The 16,662-nt window shown below is 52.5% G+C and overlaps 8 protein-coding genes across 8 annotated transcripts; 5 read left to right on the top strand and 3 right to left on the bottom strand.

Moving 5' to 3' along the window:
* The first annotated feature begins 470 nt into the window (after positions 1–470).
* BDP81DRAFT_14212 (uncharacterized protein) lies at positions 471–900 on the top strand. Its single transcript, XM_060581850.1, has one exon. It carries the CDS (start codon positions 534–536, stop codon positions 846–848), a length of 315 nt encoding a protein of 104 aa, XP_060452077.1. The 5' UTR covers positions 471–533; the 3' UTR covers positions 849–900.
* Positions 901–3,558: 2,658 nt separating this feature from the next.
* Positions 3,559–4,026, bottom strand: BDP81DRAFT_388880 (uncharacterized protein; the record flags this gene model as incomplete). Its single annotated transcript, XM_060587189.1, has 1 exon — positions 3,559–4,026. The coding sequence occupies one exon, from the start codon at positions 4,024–4,026 to the stop codon at positions 3,559–3,561; it is 468 nt and encodes a 155-aa protein (XP_060452076.1).
* Positions 4,027–4,419: 393 nt separating this feature from the next.
* On the top strand, positions 4,420–5,419 carry BDP81DRAFT_414011 (uncharacterized protein). Its single transcript, XM_060589330.1, has 2 exons — positions 4,420–5,206; positions 5,259–5,419. The coding sequence occupies exon 1, from the start codon at positions 4,547–4,549 to the stop codon at positions 5,150–5,152; it is 606 nt and encodes a 201-aa protein (XP_060452075.1). The 5' UTR covers positions 4,420–4,546; the 3' UTR covers positions 5,153–5,206; positions 5,259–5,419.
* A 592-nt stretch (positions 5,420–6,011) lies between these two features.
* On the top strand, positions 6,012–7,293 carry BDP81DRAFT_467424 (uncharacterized protein). The gene is made up of 2 exons (XM_060594456.1): positions 6,012–7,039; positions 7,096–7,293. Exon 1 carries the CDS (start codon positions 6,274–6,276, stop codon positions 7,000–7,002), a length of 729 nt encoding a protein of 242 aa, XP_060452074.1. The 5' UTR covers positions 6,012–6,273; the 3' UTR covers positions 7,003–7,039; positions 7,096–7,293.
* A 386-nt stretch (positions 7,294–7,679) lies between these two features.
* BDP81DRAFT_388877 (uncharacterized protein) lies at positions 7,680–8,267 on the top strand (the record flags this gene model as incomplete). Its single annotated transcript, XM_060587188.1, has 1 exon — positions 7,680–8,267. One exon carries the CDS (start codon positions 7,680–7,682, stop codon positions 8,265–8,267), a length of 588 nt encoding a protein of 195 aa, XP_060452073.1.
* Positions 8,268–8,613: 346 nt separating this feature from the next.
* BDP81DRAFT_456775 (type I phosphodiesterase/nucleotide pyrophosphatase) lies at positions 8,614–10,963 on the bottom strand (the record flags this gene model as incomplete). Its single annotated transcript, XM_060593215.1, has 2 exons — positions 8,614–9,065; positions 9,121–10,963. 2 exons carry the CDS (start codon positions 10,961–10,963, stop codon positions 8,614–8,616), a joined length of 2,295 nt encoding a protein of 764 aa, XP_060452072.1.
* A 1,226-nt stretch (positions 10,964–12,189) lies between these two features.
* On the top strand, positions 12,190–15,056 carry BDP81DRAFT_477536 (uncharacterized protein; the record flags this gene model as incomplete). Its single annotated transcript, XM_060594819.1, has 8 exons — positions 12,190–12,688; positions 12,799–13,093; positions 13,148–13,352; positions 13,406–13,606; positions 13,657–13,934; positions 14,007–14,465; positions 14,498–14,818; positions 14,850–15,056. Exons 1-8 carry the CDS (start codon positions 12,504–12,506, stop codon positions 15,054–15,056), a joined length of 2,151 nt encoding a protein of 716 aa, XP_060452071.1. The 5' UTR covers positions 12,190–12,503.
* BDP81DRAFT_414005 (uncharacterized protein) lies at positions 15,046–16,410 on the bottom strand. The gene has a single exon (XM_060589329.1). The coding sequence runs from the start codon at positions 16,203–16,205 to the stop codon at positions 15,141–15,143; it is 1,065 nt and encodes a 354-aa protein (XP_060452070.1). The 5' UTR covers positions 16,206–16,410; the 3' UTR covers positions 15,046–15,140.
* Positions 16,411–16,662: the final 252 nt, after the last annotated feature.

The raw sequence follows: 16,662 nt of genomic DNA, 5'->3' as shown, positions 1-16,662 counted from the left end.
GCTCAAGGCAGGTACGTATCGTATCACCCCTCCTTTAGTCTCTCCTTCCTGCGGCATGCGACGGGCGGTAAAGCTCATCGTCGCTATCCATGATCATACTGTTCCAGCTGCCTACACAATTCAAAAAAAATTAAATTGAAAATTTGGTCTCTATTGACCATATCACTATCCTTGACTTTGAAATACTGTCTCTAGACTTCAAAAGAGCATATTGTACGTTAATCCAGCTCTTGTTGCGGCAGCAGGAGTTGAGGCAACAGGATGGATGGCATACTGATGAGGTAAGGGGGGATGGAGGGGCACTCTGCAGCTCTCACCGCGCTCTCTGTGTCGCGGGGGCGCTGCAAACGATCCTGGCCTTGTCAACCCCACCGTGGAAGCTCCAGGCCTCATTGCTGCAGATCCCAGTGATGTCAATTCGTCGAATCGCCAGCCCAGCTAAAGTAATGAACAATAACAAACGCATTCATCACGATCAAATTTTCCCTCGGGCACTAGCTAGCCGCCTTCTTTTTGGAAGGAAATGAGGGGCAATGTGGACCTTCCTGAGTCCTCCCCCTCGTTGTTGGGCCACTTCACCTCGTTTTTTTTTCTTTCTGTTGGAGTCCACCTCGAGGCAGACCATCGGCCGCGTCTCAAGTGTGCCTCTCTCTTTTCGTCCCATCCATCCATACCTTACCGGCCAGACACAAACAGACACACAGCGCCGTTTGGCACACACGAAAATTCTCACCAGAGGGAGCGCTTTGTTCCGAGTGACCTCGATCTACTTTGCCAACGATAAGACATCCACAGCTTCGAACTCTGCCCCTCCACCCCGCCCAATCCCTGTCAGACACACAAGGTAGGTTGCCGCGCAGCCCAACCTGGGCCCCCTCCTTGCCCCTCGACGACGCCGCCCAGGTTTTTTTTTTTTTTGACCGTCAGACCGTCAGAGTGTGTGCCCAACCCATTCGTTCGGCATGAGTCACGTATCTGGCACAGCTCCAGCCTTCTCCTGCATACCTTTTCGGTGCTTGGGGCCCCTCCGTCGTAGTTTTTGGTTTGGGGCCGTGGTCGCCCTCGCCATAGCCATGGTCCATCCCACCTCGAAACCAAGGCTCCTCCGCGGGGCTTTTCCTTGTCTGCTTTGGTTTCCGTAGGAATTATCGATCGTCAAGGGGCATTGTGATTTCCTCCTTGTGTTGCTTAATCCTTTTCTTGGGCAAAGGGAATGCCGACCCAAGCGGGCCCTGCGCTACCATACTCTTCATTATTGTCACAAACTGTCGGTGCATTAACTCCGAAAAGAATTGTGGCTGATGCGGCTTTCTGACGGGGTGCGGGGTTGAAAAAATCTGATCTCAGAAAGAGAAGAGGCAAAAAAAAAAAAAAAAGCTGTACTACGGACATGGGTGTCCGACAGATCCTGGCCTCAAGGGTGACGTGCAGGTGAAAGGTACCTGAACAACCCGTTCTAAGCGCCTGCGCCGCCCGTCAAGGGACAATTATTCTCATCCTCTCGCATCCTCGCAGAGCGAGATTTCCCAGACAGCGAGGTAGTATCGCGGCTGCATGCATATTTGCCATCGCGTTGGCATCTCTCTTCCCGAAATACCTAGAGTGAGAATCTATCGGGCGGCCAGATTCGCAGCATGAACGGACAACGCGGTGCGGTGCAGGGACACGTATGAGGGGGGCCACGGAGAGAGAGGGGCGCCAGACCAAATAAGACCAAGACGAGTGCGATCGCCCGCCCCAGCCCAGGCGCAAGACCCCTCCCTCACACGAAGCACCGCCGAGCCATAAGAAAAAAAAAATTGAGAGCAGAATGAGGGGTATTCCATGCCCCTCCATGCTTTTTGCGCTTGCGATAAGGGGCTGAACTCCGAGACAGAAAAAAAATCTAGCATCACGTGATGAAGCTCTTCCATCCTTCATGAATGTTGTTTAAACCAGCCCATATCCCACGCCAGTTGATGCGCATCTTCTTTGCGGCGATCACTGGCCATTTCTGAAATTTCCTAATTGGGAACAGAGACGACGGCGGTGGCGACGGACGACGTCGGAAACCGCCGGCTCCACGAGGCCGGAGATGAAGTCACATGACCTCGCTCGACGTCATCCGACGAAGACCCGCGGGGCTGGCGACGACACAAGACAGCTCGCCGGCGAGTCGCAAGCTGATGGACGAATTCCTAGAAGGCTCTGTTACGAAGATGACTTCTCTTCCGCTTTCATTGGACTGACATGACAGAAATTGACCAGAGAACTTTGGGACGAGTTGAGGAACCACAGCTTCGAAGCTGTCTACCCCAGTAAAGCGACTCCTGCGATACCGTGAGGGTCTTGACCCAGTCGACAATCCCCTACAGAACTTTTTCGGATAAGAACGATTTCACCTACTGCCGATGCCCATCGACCTTCCGAACACGATGTTCTGCCTATGCAAATCATGTACCTACTGAGGCAAGCCAACATACGAAAGTACCACATCGACCGGTTTGAAGAACCCACGAGATGGGACATGACAACACCACGGAGTCTAAGTTGTTGAGCTGTCTAGACTCCTCCCGAGTGGGTGTCTTTGCTAGTATTGTTGCGAGAAGGCTTTCCGCGCATGAAGTCATGTCGTAGACGGAGCTAGTGTGCCCCTTAAGGACATCTATCTCTTGCTTACACGCACGAATGCTGCCGTGGGCTGTACTTCCGTGCTCTTCCGTTTCCACTTGGCTCTCGTAGGAAGATGAGCTTGGAATGAGGTCTTAGTATGGGAAAGTGTCAGAGGAGAGGTATGAGGATGAAAAAATATGGGAAGAAGGACAACGGCAAAAGATGAGGGTTTCTGGTTCATAGGATCACAAGTTACGAAGACAACAAGACATGTTGCATTTTTGGAATTGTTCTTCCTCATCGACACCGCCAAGCCGGGACCGTTATGGCAGCTCCCGAGCATACTCTCCTGCTTAGAACCTCTGGCGTCGTTCCTGTTGGGTCCTTGGTTCGATAACTGAATATCTTCTTGTCAGGGCAGTGATTCCTGCGGGATAGAAAGCGAATTCTTCTTCCATCTTTGATCACAACTCGGACGCCAGGCAATCCTTCGAACACTTTAAGCACTGGCACGAATTTCTCCCGCGGTTCTCAGGCTAAGTGTTACATACACCGGGTCGGGCGCACTGAAAAGAGCCGTTGGATGTCACTTAGCAGGCACAATTTTACCAGCGAACAGGGGGCCCCAATGCTCAGTTACGATGTCTACCTGATGTCTATCACAAAAATTTGCCAACCCCGTCATTGTCGTATTTCTCCTAGCAGTCACATCTCCACCCGATTCAACGTCCAGCGCATGTCCCACCTTCTCCAGCAGCATAAGATCATGGTATCGGATGGTCTTAATCGTTTACTTGTACACGTCCTACTCTGTTTTTGATGTAAGTACATGGACATACTACAATTGCCTCAGGACAGTTTTCTAGGGAGAAACTTACACGATATCCTCACCTGCTCACGAAAGGGGCAATCCGGACTGACACCTCCAGTCTAGCTAACGCCGTACTTGATCCAGTCGCGGTGAACCTAGACCGCGCTGCAGTGTGTCCCCGGCCAGTGGCCGTCGACTCCGACGCGGACGACCTTGAACGTCAGGGGAAGATTGCCTGGGGTGTAGAACAACTCAGTCATGGCAGTATCGCCAACTTTGAAAGGTCGCACGCAGTCTCCCCGGCCTTTCACTCGACGATACGCTCGTTCATTGAGGCCCCAATCCTTCTTGAAAACAATCTTGACGGTCAGGTGGTGTCGAGGAAGCATGGCGTCGGGACTGAATGGCCAGTTTGTTTCGGCACGGTCTCCGCCCGGTATACTGTAAGGAGCAATGATGGCGTCCATGCCCGGTAGCTGATCTCGTGGAAAGAAGAATGCTTTGGTGCCTTTCGGGAGTGGTCGCGTGGGCAAGTATGATGCTTCAATGCTCTTGTACATTGTTATCAGCTCGCTAGTCCAGTCTGCGCAGACATGAACGACTATTGCACTCTGGTCTACCATGGTATGATTGTGGAACGTGTTCTGGTAGATGTTGTGATATTGACGTTTGGCAAAATCGTCAAACCGAACGGGACCTTTCAATCAAAGGAGTGCTTGCCTACTCAGACTCCTGATGTATAACTAGTCAGGAACAACGAGGATGAAGTACGAGCATAGGCGAGGAAACATGTGCGTCCACCTCCTGCCTCTTGCTCCTGTTGGAACACAACAGGCAGCTGCTGTCCAAACATTCTTTCCGAAGCACTTCCCTCAACGTCACTTCCAGTGTTGAACTTGGAATCCCCTGGAAAGGAATGCTACACATCCCCTCCCCACTAAACCCATCTTCACGAAACAACGACACATTCAACGACGACACGTATTCTGCCTACATCAAGCATCATCTCTGTCTATTGCATCAATTCCGCATCTTCCCGCACCCAAACGGCACTACGTTGAAACAGCTTGCATACGATCACTTCGCACCGAGGCCCTCGCAACAGTTATTTCAGGAACGCAATACTTGACCTCACACAGCGCAATGGGGTTCCCCTCTGGTATCGTTTTGGTTCTGAAGCGCGACTGGACTCCCGAAAATCGGATTTGCAGAAGTTTCCGTTCCGACGGCTCTGGGGGACCTTTCATCCCAAAACCTATCATCCTGCAAAAAGGTTTCGTTGCCTGGCTTCCAAGACAAGAACCATCCCGGAAACTCGGGGACTATCGCGAATGGGCTGCCATCGCGCTCTACTACCCGTCTTCACCGGTTCTCTTGGATTCAAATAGAAGCGGGAGTATTCTTTGGGATTCCTTGGAGGACTACTACTACCCGTATGATATTCGCCTGGCACAGGTTCCGGTCTCTTATCTCAGCGCGGAAGTCTTTGTTTTTCGAGATTTCGTGCCTGGAGTGCCCGAATACGATACTCTAGTCGCCCAACAACCTCATGGAGAAGTAGGCATCTTCTTGAAGGGCGACGTGGCCACGCACGAGGAATTCTCCATGGACCCTCCAATGATTCTCAGAGTCCGCGGTGCTGATCGGACCGCCGATGGACAAAGAAGACACTGTCTCATTCCTTACAGCTTTGTGAGATATGGGATCCCACCCGGCCCGAAGAACCGAAGCTTTGGTCCGAAGCTTTGAAATAGTCTCTGAACTATCTCGGATTGACGATGGCATCTATATGCGTTTGTCTCGGTAAGCTGTAGTCTCGGGCTGATGGATCAAAGTAGCAAGCTAACAGCAATAGAGTCGGCAATGGCTGCATGTTCTGTGGGATGTTTAGGAAGCAGGAGAAACGAAGTCGGGAACAAGAAACCTTCGCAGGCCAGGCGAACTATAGCTCTCACAGCTTCTGGAGCAGGATAGATCAACAGAACACCAGGCTGAACAGCCCCCCCCCCGTACCCCAGTACTAGTTTGAATTACAGCTGCAAGGAACTTGTGTCAAATGGGTTTGCACTTCTCTGCAAGACATGATAAACCTGAACCGCGTCATGTTGTGTACTTCTCGCGTGTTGACATCACGGGAGTTTGTAAGATGCTAAAGGCCTGGCTAAACCCGTGTCTCTGTTTGGTAGGACGATGCAGCTTTCCTCTGCTTTTCTGCGAGTGGTGGTCAAAGGTGACTGCAGGCAGCAGCTTTGACTACGCTCACATTAAAGTCAGTCGAACCTCACTCGGGGTCTTTGATGCCTGAACTGTAGGCCTCATACCGATCCTCAAGGCGCCACCGGACTTTCCACACGTGACACCCTACTTCCACCATCTGAATGGAATACGCACAGGAGATGCCTTTATACCCCCCCTCAACTCCATTCTCGTCACCAGCCAGCAGGCGCCCTCTAGGTCGGGGGTCAGGTCAAACTGGCTGGATGGTGGAGTGGTTTAATGTCAACATTTAACGCCAACTAGCCTACTCGACGACAGGCTTAGCGAGTACCCGAGTTCGAATCCCAGCATGAGCACCAAGAGACGTAGCCACACCGGTGGTGAACTCTTTTTTTTAATGGTCTCTAATGATTTATTCCTTTGTCTTATTTAATGATTTAGCTTCCTTTCACCTGTGAAGACGGCGTAAGTGAGACCGCCTCTCTCTTCAGGATCAAACTGCCTGTCAGGCAACCGCAGAAGTTCTCCCATAAGTATTGAATCAGAGCTACCCAAAGCCAGATCTGGTTATCATCTCCCACACCTCTCTCACCCATTGACACTGCAATCGCCCACAAACACTCTGCTCTCACATTTACTTATTCGCATTGACGATGTGGTCACCCGCCGACAAACCTTCTCCTCAATCGGCCCTCAACAAGGTCAACACGTCGAAGATGTCGTCCGCCTCAGACCAGCCTCCTTCTGAGGAGGCTGAATCAACTCCTATCGGGGAGCACTCCAGAGCCACCGTGAAAATTTCTACAAGAGTCGCCGTTCAGCTCAAGAACGAATGGAACGAAGCCGGGGCCAAGTTCGCCTTCCTCGTCCACCCTACCACAAAGCCCTTCCGTCTCCTCAAGTCAGGCACCACAGCCCTTGTCAACCTGAACCAGAAGTCCGAAGGCCCATTGGACAACCCCCTCATCACCATCCAGCCCGTTCAGCATACCGAGACCGGCCTTACCTACGTGCTTCCCTGGGTCGATGCCGGGGTCGACGTCCCGGCCCAGTTCCTCCGCATTGGCGTTCGCATTGTCAAGGATTTTGGACCCGGTGTTCCGGAGTTTGACAACATGGCGCCCAAGATTAGCACCATGACTAACACCAAGACCAACACCAATACCCCTCAGTCCGAGAACGAGTCTTTCAAGGCTGGGGATATGGCTGTCTGCGACCACTTTGCCATTGACGTGCCCGATATTCTCTTGATCAAGAAGCTTGGCATCAGCCCTACTAAATATTCGGGGGGCTATTACATATCTGGCGTCGAACAAGCTATTCCTCGCGACTTTGTCGAGTATGGCTTGCAGATGGGCGGTCCTGTGACTGTCAAGAACTAGTTCAGTGCTTGGTAATAGGTCAGTATTGACATTCTCGGTAAGTGAAGTTGATTCTTGGGCACGAATGGAGACTGTTCTAACTGTGATTGGCAGATGTGTACCATGGCTTAATCTGCAACCCGAGACTCGATCAGGGGCACGACCGGGGAGGAAGTTGCGCCGAAGTGTGGTTAACCAGGAGCGTGGAGGAGGCATAGACAGTCACACTGATGGAAGGTGCAGATGACGAACGGAGATAGACCTGATTAACTTGGTAGCACATTTGCGAATATACATGTGGTCGTCTCTGGGAAACGCTTCGTGGTGTTGTCCACGTGACCTTCCTAATTTCATACGCCTCCTTCTTCACTTGCGTTCGTACCTACCTAAGATACCCACGCAGTCTTCGTAGGCAGCCTCTAGGCAGGCGCTGGTACTTCAATAGGACTTTGGGTTCCTTCTTGCATCATTTTGAGTGGCAGGACGGAATATCTCTGCTGACCGTCTACACTCTGATTCTGCTACCGTCCTCGTTCGCCACGCAGAAACCTCCTGCCAAAATTGAAACCTGGGAAAGGAATATTAAGCTTTTCCAATTACTTCAGAGTAAGTATTAAAACTTCCAGCGCCATATCTCATCAACACAAGCTGACCGATTCACAGCTACGACAACCCGAAGCACAATCTCGACTCCCATCATGACGACTGAGAAGATCGTTGCCGTCCAGCTGAAGGAGGACTGGACCAAGGAGAAAGCATCGCTCGCATTTCTCTTCCATCCAAACGTCTATCCCTTACGGGAAGTGAAGAAAGACACCATGGCTTGGCTTTATCTAGACCAGAAAACCGTGGGGCGCGGTACCAACGAGTGGGCTATCATCACACCCCTCACGATGACAATCAATGGGCCGGTCCACATGTTTCACGGCGATCATCCTCAGATCGCTGTTCCATGGCAGCTTCTTCGCATCGGACTACGCGTCACCAAGGACTGGGTCAGCGGCAAGCCTGAGTTTGACAGGGTGGAGAGGCTTTTCGGGACCACTACATTCCTCGAGGGCGAAATGCTGATATGCGAAGAGATGAGCAACCCTCTTCCGGATCTGATCAACGTCAAAGAAACCTATTTTGATGCTGAAACGGGCTTCAGCATTTCACCGTCTGACATGTTACCGTCTACCCCTGATGTCATTCATCGCAATTTTGTGGAGTTCGCCTATGAGAAGACAGACAACTGCGTCAACGATCGCGTCGCGATAAAGCGAAGCGCAAGTGAGATGGCCTAAGTAGTGGACTATGCGGAAACCCATTTCTGCTAAAGATATCTTCAGAGGAGACAACGTCTTAGCTCTGGTAAGTCTGATTCGATGCGTACCAGAGGTTCCCGAACTGACAATCAAGGTTGGCAGCGAGGGCGAGGGAATTGAGACTTGCCTACAGCGAATGAGCAGCTGCATGCGAGGCGAGATGAGTCGGTTGGCGAGCAAAACGAGCAATCAATGAGAAGAAACAACAACCTTGGGGGTTTCAGTCTATAGAGAATACAGAAATTCGCCGGGAGTATCAAATGAAAACTAAAGTATGCCTCCCACCCGTGAACGCCAAATCATGTACCCAATTCTACACAGGAAATCATTCCGATCCCTCCTTCTCTTCCGATTCCTTCTCCCCCTTTGATCCCTTGATCTTGTCCCAAACCTTTCCAAACTTATCCTTGAGCCAATCCCAAACGCCAATCATGGCTTCCTTGCCTTTGTGTATGGCGTCTTCATCGGCTCCTTCGCTCTCTTCATCATCATCTCCTTTCTCGTCATCGTTCGACGCCGGCGCGGAAGACGTCGGCTGGGGAACGGGGTCCACCTGGATGGACTTTTCGGGGGTAACCGACTGTGCCGCTGGCGGTTTGCTGGCAGAAGCTGGAATCTGTGTTGTGATGTACGGGGGTACAGGGTCCTCGGGCTCTGGAGGCGTATCCTCAGACTTGTGAGTACCCATAGTGGTGAGCGGCAGGCGCAGTGTGCCGTTGTTGGGCTCTGGGATGAGACCGACGGAATCGCAAAGAATGTTGTACACGTTGATGTTTTCTACTAACGTTAGTCGGACTTCATGGCATGACATGACAAGTAGGGGCACACTCACGGAAATTGTCGATCTGGCTGTTTGGCGGATGGGGGAAAGCCGGTCCGCGGGCTATGAAGATGGCGCGCATGAGAGGATGCTCATGATCATATCCATGCAGCCCGCGGGGGTTGTACACCGTACCATCCTTCAGCGCCTTCTCGACATCCATCTCTTCCTTCGTGACAATGGCCCATCCGGCCTTGGGCACGATCCACAAGGGTGCAATGCGCTTATTCTTGGAAAAGTGGTAGCGCTCGGGCATGTTGACGTCGCGGAGGTAGACCTCAAAGTTGGGGTTCGTCTTGGACCTCTCAACCAAGCCATCATACAACCCCTGAAGATCGTCGGGGTTCTTCGGCCGGAGACCGTATAGAGGCCAGCCATCGGTGTGCTCAATCTTTGAGGTATCGACGAGATCCTCGAGCTGTAGCAGGCGTGCCGTGTCCGTCGTGGCCATGCCGTGATCAGATACAACGATGACGTTGACAATGTTGGTAAGGTTGCGCTGCTCGAGAGCCAGGAAGAGCTGATCCATCATAGCGTCGGCTGATTCAATGGAGACCCGGATCTCCGTGCTGTTCGGCCCGTATTTATGGCCGTCCGCATCGACATTGGGCACATAGGCAGCGATGAGCTGTGGTCGCATGTCTTCGACCTTGGCAGTCTGATCCTCCAAGCCCGGCTTGTCGAGGAATTCGAGGATCCTGCTGACCTTATTGTCAAGTATTTCCTTCCCATTAAATTTGTCGAGGAAGGTTGGCTCAACACCGAGGATGTGCGCCTCACTGCCGGGCCACATGTGGATCGCCGACCGGATTCCTTGCCTCTCGGCTGTTACCCAAAACGGCTCTCCACTCCACCACTTCGCATCGAGACTCCGTGCCGGATCGGTATAATAGAACTCGGCCTGCATGTCGGGGTCCCAGAAGGTGTTTCCAACAATCCCGTGACTTTCAGGGTGAAGACCAGTCGCCAGCGTGTAGTGATTCGGGAATGTTACAGACGGGAAGGCCGGGAGCATGTACTTTGGCGAAACACCCTCCTTCACGAAAGCGTTCAACCTCGGCGTGATCCCGCGCTGCAAAAAGTCGGCGCGGAAGCCGTCGAGACTGATGATGATTGTCGTCGGCGCGAAGAGCGCCGTGCCATTGCTGACGAACTCGGTCTTGTGCGCCGACCTACTGCTGATTGACAACTTCCACGCCACTAGAAAGAGGATCGCGAAACCGACGGCAATCATGCTGTGTATGACCATCCAACGCCGCCAGCTCCTCTTCTTATCGCTCTTCGCATTGGTCACTATCTTGAGTCTCTGTCGGTCGAGTTCGTCGCTGTCGTCCCTTTCGCTGCTATCGCCGGTCGAGCTTCCCTCCTTCATGGCCCCTTCCTCCATCTCGTACATCAGCTCGCCGTCCTCGCCGTATGTCGCCTTCTCCAGCAGCCGGTCCTTCTTCTGTTTCCTCCTCGTGCGGCGCTGTTGGCGTCTGTCCTTTTCGTTGAGAAGATCCTCGGACGAGCCATCTCTGGATCCGGGCCGCTGGCCGTCTGGGCCTCGGCCGAATAACTTTAACGGGTTCGGGACAGCGAGACCAGATCCTCGGCGTTGGAGCTCCTTTTTCTTGCGCGTCTCCTCGACTAGTGTTTCGATCTCTTCTTCTTCCATGAAGACTAGACTGTCGGCGGCGCGCAGCTCGCGGCTGTTCCGCGCACGCAATTGTAGCTGGTCATCGTCGCTATCGCTGTCCTGGTCGCTTCGCGTGCTGTGGAGGGATGAGGCGTCGTCGTCGTACGTATCGGGGGCAAGGAGGCTAGTGTTGTCGCGGTCCGCCCGGGACCTTGCGCTGGGACGGCGTATCGACATGGTTTGACGGGGGTTGCCGGAGGGCAGAGGCGAAGTATAGGTCGTTACTTGGTCATGGACCGTGATGTTTGTGCGACGTAGCCTCTTTTTCCTTGAAGTAAACGCCGAGCCGAACAATTCTTTCCCTTAATTTCTCTGTATCCCAAAATCGCAACTGGGACTCGAACCCCTGGGACGGACCACCTTGATGGCAACATTGGCTTATCGTGGCGATAAGTCACGTGGTACTCCGCTTTGCTGCATGTCCCCCGTATTCAGGGTCCATCTCTCGGCCTGTCACTGGCCCGTCAGTCTGGAAACGGGACCAAGCACGGCGTGGCTCCGGTCCGCATGGCCCACTTGACGCGCAGGCTAAAATGCGCTCTATTCTCCGGCTTCCTCCTCGGACTAGGGGCCAATATTCGGTCGTCAACTCATTCTATGACTTTTCTCCATTTGCTTTAGTTGTCTAAGCGCGCTTGTCGACACAGAAGCATTGCCTCGTGGGTATGAGTTCTGCGTAGAGCACCATTGGCGTGACTTTGTCTTTCAGAGTTCTGAGTTATCTCACTCGGCCAGTTTTCTTTCGGGATGCCGGTGACTTTATTCCCCACCCTTCAGGCCTCTCTACCAGCACATATATGCTTCAAGAATCAGGAGATCAATCGGACGGGAGAAGCCACTTCTCGAGTAGGTCTGATTCGGCTGAAATATGCGCTAGTAAATTTTATGCATTCAATGAACCATATCGAAGCTGTGTGTCAGGAAGCTGAGCAACTCCATGCTCGGCAGTATCGGCATCCTTGCGTGCCGTGATGATAGTGGCGTTTTGCATCACATTCCTCATACTGGGCTTGTATCGAGAAAAGACTGGGGTCACATACGCGTCTCAGTAAAGGCGTTGGAGCTCGTCTCCAAGATCATTATTCGGGAAGTCTTGTGTGAATAATGGTAGTTCGTAACACCACAAGTCCTCAGCTGGGAATGCGACCTCAGCTTAAGACTCCTATTGCATCTGTACCGCTGATGTTCCATGGCCAGAGGCCTCGACAAGTGAAAAGTACCAGTCTCAGGCTTTCAGCACGAAAAGGCATGTATCCTGTTCGAGACACAAGCCGGCGCCACCATTGAAAACGCGGAGGCTGTGCTCGTACTGATTGGTAACCTTGGACAAACAAGCAGTTTTGCATACGTTCACTCTCTCCTTTCTGTCTCATACCCCTCGTCTTGTGATGCCCCAAGTCCTGCAAATGTGAACCAGAGGCCGACAGCTGCAGTTGGAGGGTCCTGCCAAGGTCTCCGAGATGCCCCTGAACAGTCATGGTGGCACTCTGTTCTTGACTCTCGTGTATAGGAGGGCGAGATTCCGTTGCATCAAGTCTCTCCCTGGTGATCTTGGGAAGAATCAAAACTCTCGATGAAATTTCATCTGCTATATACTGCACAGCCAAGTAGTGTGCGTTCAAGTATTTGTACTACGCCGCTAGAACATCTTTCAGAGCTTTCGCTACCTTTATAAGACCGATTTTGAATCTGAGGCTCGCCGACATGTTCCAGCGCCATGCATCGATTTCCCTCCTTGAACACCAGCGTCGTGTTTCGGACGCCATCTTGGAGTCGTGAAGATGGGAGCCCGAAGAGTGCGTCCAGTCCAATCATCCGCTGGAACCCACGTAACGAGGTCTTTCGACGCTTCTCCGATGACGCAACGGAAGAAGAGGGTGGGATTGACCAAACGACTTTCGAGTAAGTCTGATCCTGAAAGGTACCCGTCCGTCCGAAGATGTGGGCTCTTGCAACAGACCTATACCCGCCACGGCGATCTCGCGGTGATCACTTGCTGAGAAATATTATAGAAAAGCCGAAGTGGCATACAAAAACGCTGTCAAGTCACTCCAGGCTCATCTCAATAAAGATGAAGTTGCGACAGTACTACAGAAAGGCACCGTTGGCAAGCAGAGTGATCCCAAAGCAGAACTTCATCAGATTTCTTGGGATATACAACGGACCAAAGAGGCAAATCTGGGGGAGGGAAAGACTAAGAAACTGATCGAGTGCTTGGATCACTACCAGGGAGTATTTGACATTCTGTCGCAGGCGGAGTTCTCAGGTCTACCATTGATCTGGGGTGGTCTGAAGTTTGTACTCCTGGTAGGTAGTCACCTCTCTCATACTTAGATGGCAGCCTTACTTATTGAATGACAGGTGACGAAGAATAATTCCAATGTGCTCTCCAAAGTAATCGACGTGATGATAGACATTGGGCGGGATCTGGAAAGAATACGAGGGTACACTGCGCTGTATCCAACTCCGCGAATGCTCGAGTTCTCGGCCGAACTTTATGCAGCGATAGTTGAATTTCTGGAGAAGGTAATCAAAGACGCGAAGAATGCAGAGAAGAGTATCCTAAGTATGATCTTAAGCCAGCTTTCATGCGCTTTACCACACCTAATTAAAGCATAGAGCGTGCGATGACGACTTTTCTGCAGCCCTTTGAGGTCCGATATGGAGAACTTGTAGCCAAGATGAAAAAAACGCAAAGACACATCCGCGAGGACGCAGAGCTATGCTTCCATGTCAGGCAGGCAATGGTAAATCACGCGATAGACAGATACCGGACAGCACTACCGCTTCAGAGGCACACGATGCACCAAGCTTTCAAATGTACGCAAGGTGGCATCTGAAAAAGACGGACACCCGCTAACGTATCGCAGCCGTCGCCAAGAACCCTACAGCAGACCTATTCAAAGCGATACGGAAGAATTTGTTCAAGAACTTCGAAGTCCAGGCCGGATTCCACCAAGAGTTGCAAGCCACGTACGAGGTCACCACATCAAAAGCGTGGATCGAGTGGTTTAAAATGGAGCAGAAATACGTTCCCTCAGGATACTCTCACGAGACAAAAGTGATACAGGCAGAGTGCGACGCCCCGGATCCGCAGTATGCCCTGGTCTGGAAGAAGCAGCAGCAGCAGCGCAAGTTCGCTTCGCACGTCCCGTCGGCGTATTTAATTTGAACACGCGGGATGACAGCACAATCAGCGATAGCATCACTCGTGGATCAGATACTAGTCCAAAAGACGGAGGTCATAATAGACGCCCGGATTGATTTGGAGCAGTTCAGAGAGGCTAACAACAATGTGGCGTCTCTCTGGAAATTCTTCCTCTACCTTACTAAAGTCCTCGGAGGTTGCATGATTTATATCACCATCGGATCCGTCGGCGAACAGGAGTTTGCCATCGTCGGCAAGTTCGTACGTATGGCGAAGAGCTGGAAGGGACCGCCTGTCAATGTGACACTCATTCATCCGTTCAACGACAACTTTGCAAGGACAGATGATGTCGTGAACCTTGATGACAAGTACGATGTTCATCCACGACTTACGACGACGGACGCGATACACCATGTGCTACTATTGGAAACGAACTCCCAAAGGAAGATCTCGGACACTATCCGAAGTCTTTTATGGGAGACCGTCTGGCGGGAGGTGCGATACGCCGTCATTGGCATTGCCCTCACACAAGTTATGGAGGTGATACACGTCGCAGCCAAAAGGCCGGCCAAGAAACGCCAGTGAGATGGCAATCGTCTTTGTCAGATGCGGATTTCAAAATATGGATCGCTGTGGTAGGAAAGTGGACAGCAGCCACCTGGTCGATGAATAGCATGCGGGAGCAGATCCAGCGGCACATTGACATTGTCGACATTCATCTTCCATCCGACAGAAAGAAGCGGTTGGAGTGTAAGTTGGCATTGCTGGTGTTTGAGCAAGATGAGGAGCTCGGCTCGCAACTAACGTTCGCGCAACGGGAGGCAATATGGGTAGACGTTCAGGAGGCCATCAAGCCGGGAACGGCTAAGATGTTTTGTGGAAAAGTAGAGGAGCTTGTAGCCGCGATGCTCGAAGACTTATCGTAATGAAGGTTCCAGTGGTGAGGGAAGCTTAAAAGGCCTGTCTTTCCCTCTTGTTGACGCGTATTTTGGTAAGGGCGGGCGATGGAGGGATTCGTTCTCTGAGAATCAGGACTTGGTCGCTGACGGGATGAAGAATGCCATTGAACTAGGGTTCGCGGGTCTGATTCAAGCGCTGGCATTGCAAGAGATGGAAGAATAAAAGGGCTTCTGCGTTGATGTATGAGTATTTAGAGAGAATCTGTAACTTAATGAGATCATCATTGATACGCTTTTCCGTAGCCGTCTAGCACCAAGCATAATACTCATTATCTTCCCACACGACCTCACCTTCACCCTTCCACCGCAGACTGGGAATGCTGCCATCAAGTCTCTCGTCAAAGACGACCCGCACGGCACCCCCGGTCCTATCACTCACCCTCTTCGCCGAAGCCGAGACGCCCTCATCAGGGTTCCAGACCAGAACCTTTGCGAGCCCCCATTCGGCGGCCTCAATCACCGCGGCCTGTAGCAGCGCAGTGACATCCGCCTCAGGGTCGCCAGCCACGCGGAGGACCTTGAGCTTCTTCTCGCGGAAGTCGTGGTCCCAGTACACCCACGCCTTGCCGTCGACGGTAGCCGCCCCACGGTGCGTCACATCGCGGCCGGAAAGCTGCTTGGCCATGAAGCTGTCCCGCGTGAAGTGCCAGAGCATCTGGTCGGCCGATGGCGCAAAGGCGACGTGCGTCTTTCCGTCCTCGGGCAGGTTCGCGAGCTTCTTCTTTAAGATTTCGACGTCCTTTTCGCAGTAGGCGGGGACCTCGCTTTCCTCGAGGTATCGTACACCGTCGGGCTTGCGCAGGACGGAAGGGTCATCGGGGATGAGGGAGACTTGCAGGGACGGGTAGACGGCCCAGCCGAGGCGGGCGTAGTAGGTGAGACCGATGTCGCTGTAGAGCGCGCTTGCCTTGGAGTCGGCGTCCATGGCTTCCTTTAGGCGGTTCAGTAGTAGCGTTGCCATGCCGTGGCTGCGGTAGGTCGGGTTGGTGTAAACGGAGGCGATGGCGTAGGCCTTTTCCTCGCGGAGCGTTGAAGAAGAGGCATCGCGGATGAGGAGGGTCTTTGCGGTTGCTTCGCAGGATGAGATGATGTGCTCTGGGTCGGCCGGGTTGAATAGGACGTAGTAGTTGCACTGAGATGAAAGCGCCGTCTTGGAGAGCGCGACCTCGCGGGCCATGTAGTTCTCAAGGGACATTGGAGGGGCCCATGAGACGCCGTTGAGGCGCCATGCGGCCTCGCGCTGGGCGGGCGTTGCGGAGGCGAACTTGACGTCCTTTTCCGAGCCGTATTGGGTTACAATGAGATCAGCCATTTTGGGCTGCGCGGTGAAAGTGAGGAAGCGCGGGTGAAGGATGAGTAAAAAAAATTGAAGAGTTGAGGTTGCTTCCAGGTGGATGAGATGAGGTTGTAGTAACTAGTCGCTCGGTGACCTGCGTTTCAGCTAGGACACCAGCACTCAGACTCTCTAAAGATGACTGAGGACCTGACTTTTGAGTCCTTATGAGAAGTGAAATAAGTAGCTATCTGAGGCAATGAATGCAAGTGAAGCTGAAAAAGGCTCGACTTGACGTGGGGGGACGGCAGATTCGCGGGGCTGAGTGGGACATCCCCCAGCGGGGTTAGCGAGTCCCCAGGTCTGGCTAGAGCCACGCCCTTGCGATTGGTGATCCCACCGCCAATGCGATTGCGGGAAATCCTCACAACGGCCACAACGTTCACAACCACCCAAAAGGTATGCATGTCAGTGTGGCTTGCTTGCTTCTTGTTCA

Source organism: Colletotrichum phormii, assembly GCF_030913505.1.
Source record: "Colletotrichum phormii strain CBS 102054 chromosome Unknown BDP81scaffold_1, whole genome shotgun sequence".
NCBI lineage: Eukaryota > Fungi > Ascomycota > Sordariomycetes > Glomerellales > Glomerellaceae > Colletotrichum > Colletotrichum phormii.
The sequence above is the reverse complement of the archived record's forward strand: the minus strand, read 5'-3'. Positions and strand labels throughout refer to the sequence as shown.

Coding starts and splice junctions, on each gene's coding strand:
- BDP81DRAFT_414011 (XM_060589330.1), top strand. CDS start 4,547: ATGGGGTTCCCCTCTGGTATCGTTTTGGTTCTGAAGCGCGACTGGACT.
- BDP81DRAFT_467424 (XM_060594456.1), top strand. CDS start 6,274: ATGTGGTCACCCGCCGACAAACCTTCTCCTCAATCGGCCCTCAACAAG.
- BDP81DRAFT_414005 (XM_060589329.1), bottom strand. CDS start 16,205: ATGGCTGATCTCATTGTAACCCAATACGGCTCGGAAAAGGACGTCAAG.
- BDP81DRAFT_14212 (XM_060581850.1), top strand. CDS start 534: ATGTGGACCTTCCTGAGTCCTCCCCCTCGTTGTTGGGCCACTTCACCT.